General features: G+C 46.3%; 1 protein-coding gene across 2 annotated transcripts in view; it reads right to left on the minus strand.

The window, feature by feature from the left end:
* GOSR1 (golgi SNAP receptor complex member 1) overlaps window positions 1-341 on the minus strand; it is a 69,937-nt gene extending 69,596 nt beyond the window's left edge. For both annotated transcript variants that reach the window (XM_083172293.1, XM_083172292.1), the window contains exon 1: window positions 203-341. In XM_083172293.1, the coding sequence (XP_083028419.1) occupies window positions 203-233 (31 nt within the window). In that variant the 5' untranslated portion in view covers window positions 234-341. The remainder of the gene's footprint in view (window positions 1-202) is intronic.
* Between the last annotated feature and the right edge of the window lie 9,289 nt (window positions 342-9,630).

A 9,630-nucleotide genomic window follows, 5' to 3' on the forward strand; every position in this document is an offset into this window, starting at 1 on the left:
ACTATATTAATACGAGCTTACACCTTTTTATGCAGGTGCTGATCTCTACCAGTCAAATACAAAACAGCCTCTATGGCAAACAGTCTTCACTGTCTCATTACAGAAATGCTTCCTTTCTACGTTACTGGGAGCACACTAGCAGCAGCTGCCGCCTGTACTGCCTCCATCCTCGGGACAGCCCCTTACAGGACCCGTTTCTCACCTTCCCAGTAGTTACTGCTCCCCGCAGCCATCTTTGTCGTCCAACGTCACCCAGTCCGGCGAGTCGCTGATAGAGAGGAAGCTAAGCAGTGCTGGAAAGCCGCTATGACGAGCCAAAGACATACGGACTGAGCGGCCGTTCAACAGTGACACCTGCCGGATAAAAACGAAATTGCTTGTGCTTATGTTTTGTTTGTTTCTCTACTGTGGTGTGGCTGTGCATGTGCAGGAAAGTATTGAAGACAAGAGCTGCTTCAGTTCGCAAGTATTGAAACCACTGTGGCTGGCTTTAGGCTAGGCAGTGGTTCACAAACATTTTCAAATAATCATGACGCCTAGAATATCAGACATATTTTTTTTACGGCATCATTAGGCCATAAGTTTCTGATTGAGTAATTAAAAAAAAAAATGTGTTTATATGTTATCCTTAAAAGGGACACACACATAGGGCGATTTGGCGCTTCCTAATCTTTGAGTCCACCGCTTGCGCTACGGAACTTACGTAGCGTACGACGAGCCGCATGGGTTATTTTCAGGGTCGACACCACCTCCTGTGTAGATGCCACGATCAATTACCTTTAGTGCGGCAATCGAAGTGAGGGGACAATCGCGATTACGTAACTGGCGTAAACTGTGACCGCAAAGATGAGGAAGTACTGGCGATTTTCACCCAATATCTAAGCGATCTGACTAGATTGCTTAGAAATTGAGTACTGATCGCTCCGTGTGTATAACCCCGGACGATGGCGATGCACGGTCCCACATGTTCCCATGTTACTTGTTTCCTAGCATGGCGCCCATCGCATCGTATACCAATACACTAAAAAAGGTATACGATGGTATGTGATGCGACGCGATATTGTACAATAAAATATTGCATTGCATTGTATGCCATACAATGGCATACGATGCGATCGTATACGATTTTTGATTGTACAAGCACCCTGATGGGTCCTTACAATGTTAAATGGCCCCCCATAGTCAACGCCACCCCCAGTATCAACGCCAACCCGAAGCGCGGCAAGCGCAGCGAGCCCGCGAGGGGCGGCGGTGCGCGTCCTCCGACCTTTTCATACCCCCACTATCCACGTTGGTGTGGAGTTGATTTTACATAGTGTGGCGAGCCCCGCGAGGAGACGCGGAATACGAGCCCGAAGCGTGGCGAGCGAACGCGCAATACATGTAAAGTAATCCGTGTCCCCTCGCGGGGCTCGCGGGGCTCGCTGCACTCGCCACACTATTTAGAAATAACTCCATGCCGACATGGATAGTGGGGGTATGAAAAGGTCGGAGGACGCGTACCGCCACCCCACGCGGGCTCGCTGTGTTCGCAACGCTTCGGGTTGGCGTAAATAGTGGGGGTGGCATTGCCAATGGGGGTGCATTTAACATTAATTGCTTGTACAATTAAAAATCAGATGGCATCGTATCGCATGCATTGCATGCCGCTATATTGCATGCGGGGGCGCCGTGCTAGGAAACAAGTACTGCTCCCATCACCAGCAGGGAAATATAGTGCTACTGTAGATCGCGGGGCTTTGTCCTGTAAACAATTTTTGCCTATAAACAAAAGGTGAAGCCTCGCTCTGTACATATCTCTACGCACACATCGCGGTGTGCATAGCAGTGCGCACAGACTCTCAGGTCGCCCAGTGTGTACAGGACTTTAGGCTGAGTTATGTGTACAGGATTCGGTTCTGATGGTTCACATAGTTTATGACTGGCAGCCATCACACTGGTTTTGCCTTTTACACTGACCGTAAATAATTTGAATTGGTCCTGGACCACCATCCCACGGCACCCAAGAAAGTGTCTGGAGGCCCCCAGGGTGCCACTGCACACCGTTTGGGAACCATTGGGCTAAGAATTATTTTTTTTGTAACATTCGTACTGTGTAAACTGGTCTTCATTCAGCTATATATACTATATCAAGCATCTGTCTCCTCCGAGGTTCCGAGACCCCTTGGCAATGAGCATTAACCCTTGGCAATTAGCATTAACCCTTGGCAATGAGCACTGGCCACCTATAGTTACTGAGATGAAAGTATATCAGTGTCATAGGGGGTGCACCGGACCACCCATTAGACCACCAACCACATAACATTTAAAGAAATGACAGCCAGGCAGAGAGAGCTGTGCACTGCCCGACTGTATAGTCTGACTCTAAGGGAATTGCTCATTGCCAAGGGGGAGTGAAACAGCTGCTGGACGCACCTATTTTATAGAAATGACAGCCGGGCAGAGAAAGCCGTGCGCTGCCAGGCTGTAGTCTAAGCAGGAGCATCGATATTTTCAGTTCTCCCGCTGGACCAGGAGCCAATAGGAGCTTGCGGTCCAGCAGCCAATCAGGAGCGGCTACCAATACCACCAATGCCGCTCCTGATTGGCTGTTGGACCACGAGCTCCTATTGGCTCGCGGTCCAGAATAGACAATGTGCTGGGCTCTTTAGGTGTAATATCACCTTAAGGCAATATTACACCTAAAGAACCCAGCAATTTGTCTATTCATAACGACATAAGTGGAGGTCATTTACATACTTACCATCATTGTATATCGACATAGGGGGTCAGTTGGAGGAATCTATACTTTAACAAATGAGAAGGTAATCACCTTACAACTGAATAAATCCTATAGATATGAGAGGTACAATTGGTGTTCCTTGTATAGGAGGTTCTACATGACAGGTGCTTACTGAAAAACAGGTGACCTATGGCACTAAGCCTAAGGGATATCAGTGCTACTACAAGAGGTATCTACTCAGTGGCGTAACAATGCAGGGTGCATGGGGTGCAGTTGCTATGGAACCCGGGGGGTTGGGGGGGGGGGGGGGGGGCACGAGGCCAAGCTAGCAATCCCCTGCACCCTTTTAAAAAATTTTAAATAGCGCTGCTGCCCCAGTGTCCTGTGCCCCCAGTTAAGTCTTCTGTATTAGAATGGAATGAAGGGGCTTGCAGGAGAATTGAAACGCAGCACTGGAGGAGTCAGTCCACTCTCTAGTGACCAGCCAGCATTGGCGCGAAATAGAAGAGCGATTGACCTGTCTGTCCAGCTGCTGGCACTGATGACATTAAAACCAGCATGGCAGCGTGCAGTGGAGAAAGGCACAGCACTGCGGAGACCTGCCAATATGCAGTTTGACAGGCACAGCAGTGCGGGTTCTTGCCGGTGCGGGGACCCTGTGGTGTGGAGCGGAAACACGGCAGTTTGGGGGGCTTAGAGGAGGTACACAGCAGCACCTTTGAGAAGGTACCCATCGGCACCTTTACTAGGTGGGGGGGGGGCAGAGGTGGCCCTAGCATATTTGATTCCCTAAGCAAGATTTTTGTTGGTGCCCCCTAGAAAATAATACCACCAAGCTTAGTATTTTATTGTTAGAAAAACACATACTAAACGCACAAAATATTACAAAAAATTGTATTTGTGCCCAAAAAATGTCAGAATCTGTACTCAATTGTCTTTAGAGAACATACAACTCCGTTATAAGTTTAATGCAGCGTCTCAATAAATATTGCAAAGTTGGCTGTAAAAAAAGGAAATTGGCATTGGTATAAAGGTCACCCCTCACCAAGCCCTTCGCAAACCATGAGAAAAATCGGTACTCTTTACCTAGCACGGCGCCCACGATTTTGATCGTGGTCATCGCAGGTAAAAAAAATCGCGGCCATCGCGGGCATTGAATGCACTAAAAAATCGGGTGCGATGCGACCGACGCGATGCCTGCAATTTCCCATAGGGAACAATGTTAAATGTCTCAATTGACCCGATTTTCCTGTTCAATGCCTCAATTGACCCGATTTTTCCATAGGAAACAGTGTTAAATGGCCCACAAATAGCAACCCTGAAGTGTGAAATGGCCCCCACAATTGTTAACGCCACCCCACGATCAACGTGAACCCGAAGCGTGGCGAGCGCAGCGAGCCCGCGAGGGGTGGCGGTATGCGTCCTACGACCTTTTCATACCCCCACTATCCACGTCGGCGTGGAGTTGAGAATAGAATAGTGTGGCGAGCGCAGCGAGCCCCGCGAGGGGACGCGGATACCTTCACAGGTAAACGCGTCCCTTTGCGGGCTTCACAGGTATCCGCTGCGCTCGCCACGCTTCAGGCTCGGTGGCTCGCTGCGCTCGCCACACTATTCTATTCTCAACTCCACGCCAACGTGGATAGTAGGGGTATGAAAAGGTCATAGGACGCTTACCGCCGCCCCTCGCGGGCTCGCTGCGCTCGCCACGCTTCGGGTTCACCTTGAAAAAGGGCTGTATCAAATAGCCTGAAACGCGTTGGTGAGAGGAGGAAGGCACAGCTGATGGTGAGACCCTATACTTTTTTTACATCTAGTAGTACTCTCTTCCCTTATCCGGATATAGGGAGAGGGTAATTGTGGTCTCATTTCATCTCTGTGCGGATACTTTTTAATCGTTGGATTTTTACTATATGTTTTTTGCATGTTGGATGGAATAAATTTCTTGTGCTGAGTATCCCATGTTTGGAGATTCTTTTTCGTGGAGGATAACATATACGGACGGCACTTAAAAGAAACCTTGCAGTGAACATAGGGCCTCATATAGAGGTGAGTGTCGATCCGAGTGTATATGATGTACAGACGTATGAATCAAGGGGATATAGAAGATTGACTACAGAGTAAAGATACCTTTGATGTGAAAATAGGGCCTTATTTTAAGGTCAGTAGATATTGGGACGTCTGATCAGTGAATATCCGAATATAGGGAAGACGTGAACTAGAGGTGCAACATAAAGAAAAAGATACCTTTATGTGAATATAGGGACCTGACTTAAGGTCAGTAAGGTCTCTAAATGGTGTCTATAGAAGAACTGAGGCTCCTAATATTCTGAGAAATCATATGCTGTGTTTATTTGACTGGTATATTTGGAGATAGCGCTGGAGTGTATATCTATTTTCTTGCTGCATGTTCTTTGGAAAACTGGTGTTCCACAGATATACATATAGCTGCAATCTTTGGCGCAACCACCTACCTGTAATCATTTGCTTACAAACTCAAGGTGCATACACACGGGGGCGATTATTGCAAATATCGCTAAAAATATGGTCGCTGAGTGACCATATTGCCAGTGATTGGAGTGTGTACCAGCGACAAATCGCCGGGTGCGCGCTCCCGTTTTCAGCTCCTGATTGGTCGCTGGTCGGAGGAGCATGCTCCTCTGACCAGCGACTTCCACTGCCTCTTCTCCCAGCAGTGTGACATTTTCATCTGCGACCATCTCTGGTCGCAGATGAAAACAGGACACTGAGCAAGATGATTGCTGAGCAATATATTGCCAGCGATCATATTGCCCCGTGTGTACGCACCTTTAGAGAACAGAAAATAATTTTCAAAAAACTTTAATGAAATCTGTTCTATTTAACAAGAAATAATTCAATAGTTCTGCTTTGTATGCAACTGGAACAAGAAAAAGAACAAAAAATGTATTTTATTTTTTTCACAGACACTCCACTGCAGAAAAGTCAATCAACATTGATCACTAGAAAGACAACATAGTTGTCATATTTGTCTTCCTGTATGTAGAAAGGCAGATATTAGAATAAAGGCCCATACACATGGGGCGTTACATGCTGAGAGATGTAGACTAGACGATTCCGTTTGAGCTTCCTGGTGGCTAGATCGCCCATACACATGTAGAAAGGTGTGTATGGGCCATTGGTGCGAGTGTTTAATATTCTTTATGAACATGCTGGTGATCTATCTAGATCTTGACTGCATATGCTGTCTGAGCGCGCAATGGCTTCACGCTGGACTGCGCATCGCTATGGGGTATACACATGGGGCAATGTTTGATTGATTTCTAAATGATTTATCAATAGATCACTTAGAAAATAGGGGAAAATCACCCAGTGTGAATGGGACGTAAGGCAGGATTTTAGGGGTATACACAGGGACCTTTTGACCTGGTTAACCTTTCCCTCGTTGACCTTTTGACCCTGTGGACCTATTGCATGTCCATCTTTTGGGGTTGACCTATTGACTATCTAGTCACTGTCTATCTAATAATACACACCTCTGTTAAACTATTTTCAACAAGTGCTTGGGAATAATATTGTGAAGTTATTGTTCTCCAGTCAGTCTGGCTCAAAGATACATACTTCTAAATGTAAAATGTACCAGCACATTGCCTTGCTTGACAATACAATATGGGGGTTATTCAGGTTGATTTGCAAGGCTGCGAATTCGCAGCCTTGCGAGTCCACCAAACCCCGCCCGGCAAATAATCTCGCCAGGCAAGTCTAAATAGTAGAAATCAAATGGCATATTGTTTTGAAATCGAATCGAATGCCAGATCTAACCGTGTGTACACACCTTAAGAATGTAATAGTGTGCCAGTTGCAGCGCAATTATATGGTGTCCATGTCGACATAGGTTGACAGACACCAAAAAATTGTGACAAACGTATGTCTACCTTATTCATGCCAAGCGTGTCCATGTCGACTTGTGTTGACTTGTGACCTGTCAATGTTGTCCTAGGGTATGTCGACCGTTATTAAGTGTTGACCCAGTCACTGTCCACCATTGGTGGTTGACCTAGTAACTGTCAACCTAGACATTGGGGGTTATTCTGGTTCACTCGCAAAGGCACAATCAATCTCTAATTGACAAAACAATATGCACTGCAGGTGGGGCAGATGTAACATTTGCAGAAAGAATTAAATTTCGCTCGTGTTTGTACTTCAAACTGGGTACTTGTGTATTATCACGGTGCCCACTAAGCTATTTGCTTAGTGGGCTATTCTGCGTAGGAAAATCACATTGCATCGCATGGGGCATTCTAAGTGCCGATGCGATCCGATTTTCCTATGTAATGTATTCAGTGCTCTTTTATTTATATTCTATAGGGTGTACAATGCCCTTAGGTATACAATAATGACATACAATGAGGTTTTAGACACCCCCCCACTATCCACGCCACCCCGAAGCGTGGCGAGCGGGAGCAGAATGCATCCTCCGACCTTTTCATACCACTATTATTCACATCGGTGTGGAGCTGATTTTATATAGTGTGGCGAGCGCAGCTAGCCAGAAGCGCCTCAACGAGCCCCTCGAGGGGACGCAGAATACATGTAAAGTAATCCACTGCGCACGCCACGCTTCTGGCTCGCCACACTATATAGAGTCAACTCCACGCCGACGTGGTTATCAGGGGTATGAAAAGGTCGGAGGATGCGTTCCGCTGCCGCTCGCCACGCTTTGGCGTGGCTTGGATAGTGGGGGGGGGATAATGGCATTGTACAGGTGCGATGCAATGCAATGCAATTCGATTCCCTGGGGCTAAGAGAACAGTGAATAAATGACATAGGAAAATCGCATCGCAGGCCGTTACAATGGCCCATGCGATGCGATTTTCCTACGGTGCCGTACAGAAGAAACTTGGGCGCCGTGATAATACACAAGTACCTCAAACTGATATCTATATTGCAGTGTAAAAATAAAGCAGACAGTATTTACCCTGCACAGAAACAATAAAACATCCACATCTAACTCTCTCTTCACATGTTACATCAGCCCCACCTGCAGTGCATGTGGTTTTGTCCATTAGAGTTTGATTGTGCCTTTGCGAGTGAACTAGAATAACCCCATTGTCTGTCATCTATACCTTAACCAGTTAAACTGAGGCATGCAGGGAGCTGAGGATGAGGTTAGTGTGCAGTGCTGGGCAGCTCTCCCTGAAGGTCTTGGTGATGTGGTCGCTTTGGGCACTAATATTAAACATCATTATGCTCGGGGGCGGTTAGTGCATTAACTAATGTGTGCAAGGTTGTTTCTATTGTCTGAAGGCAGGTGGGGTGCAGAATACAAACTGGAGAGTTTCAATGTTAGTAGGAGAAAATGTGTTATCAGATACTATACTGGAAAAATGTTGTATGCATTCCGTCAGGGCCGGACTGGCCATCTGGCATAGGCCAAATGGGCCAATTTTCTTTTTTAAGGTGTAGGCTCCACCTCCTGATTGGTACACAGAGAGAGCCGCTGGACTCGCGGTGTGTCTGTCGGCTCTCTCTCCTGTGCTCTGCTGAGGTCCAGAAGAGAGGAGGGAATCACACACACTATTCCCCTCTCTCCTGCAAGCCGGGAGAGGGCGTGTGCATGTGCGTGCCCGACAAAGGTCGCGCGTGTGCACAAATGCCAGGGCAGATTCGGAGGCCCAGTCCATCACTGCATACAGTATACACTATAAAAATGTAGTAAGCCATGCCACTGTTAAACGTGAGAGGATATTGTGGGGTGCTGTAGGTGACTGTCAGGCATGGTTTGGGGGGGGGGCAGTTTATCAGGCATAAGATATAGATTTATTGGTCTCTGTGCTGCTGCTCCATTTGCTTTTGTTTTTCCTCTTACATCTGTGGAAATATGGATAAATTACACTCAGGCCTATAATTAGTGAGAGCTGACGAGTGTTCGCAGAATGATAAATACCCATTAACTTCTCATCAGACACTATTTAGAATACACAGTAAATGGCACCTCTGCATCATTAGTCCTCATTAGTCCTAGACAAGAGTGTGAAATAAATTCTGGGCAAGATGAGAGTTGACTTAAATGATCAATATTTGAGTTCATATGTCAGCAGCTTTCTGCACAGAAGCAAATTCCTCCTAGATCTCCAAGCCGACCTCACAAGCGGCGACGGCGTCGTATCAGACAGGAATAAATCATGTTTATAGGAATTGGGATTGTTTGTTGTGCTGCTAATTTCATGAATTGGATATATAAATGCTAATATCACTTCGTACAACTTTATTCTCCTCATTTTATCGAACATTCTTATCTTTTCATATTTTCAGGGTTTTTTCAAGTATTGATCAAACTATTTTGATTTTCAGTAAAAAGTGTTTAATGCTAAAATGAATGGAAGGCAAACAATGTATAGGTCAACTGTCAATGGGTGGACATCAAAAGGTCAACATGCATAAGGCCGACATTGAAAAAAGGTTGACACAAGCAAAAGGTCAGCATCGCAATTGTCAACATACAAAACGGTTGATAGGAGCTTGGGGTCTAATGTCCATTTTAAATGTCTCCATTGCTGGCGTTGCATTGCTCCTGGGCTGTGAAGGCATTGGGCCCTCTCCTGCAGGACGCCGTCTTGCCAGTGTGGGCTCTGCTCCCTGACCTTTTTGTTACTTTTCCCATATATGCACCATACACTAAGCTGAGATAGATATATATATATATCTATTAGTGGCCTCGCATGCGATACCTCGGCTACTGTACATATGACTGGACCGCATAAAATACATCTGAATTAGGCCGTATGAACACAAAGCTCTAGAAGTATTGCTAAGCTGACCCTTGGTGGGCTAAACCCTGGATGGCAGACCAAGCAATATATATAAGCATTCAGGGTTAAGGCACAGGCCAGGGTCCTGTACAGATAGAGCCTCCTCCTCTAGCCCTT

The sequence above is a fragment of the Crinia signifera genome, chromosome 2, assembly GCF_055691185.1.
Source record: "Crinia signifera chromosome 2, ASM5569118v1, whole genome shotgun sequence".
NCBI lineage: Eukaryota > Metazoa > Chordata > Amphibia > Anura > Myobatrachidae > Crinia > Crinia signifera.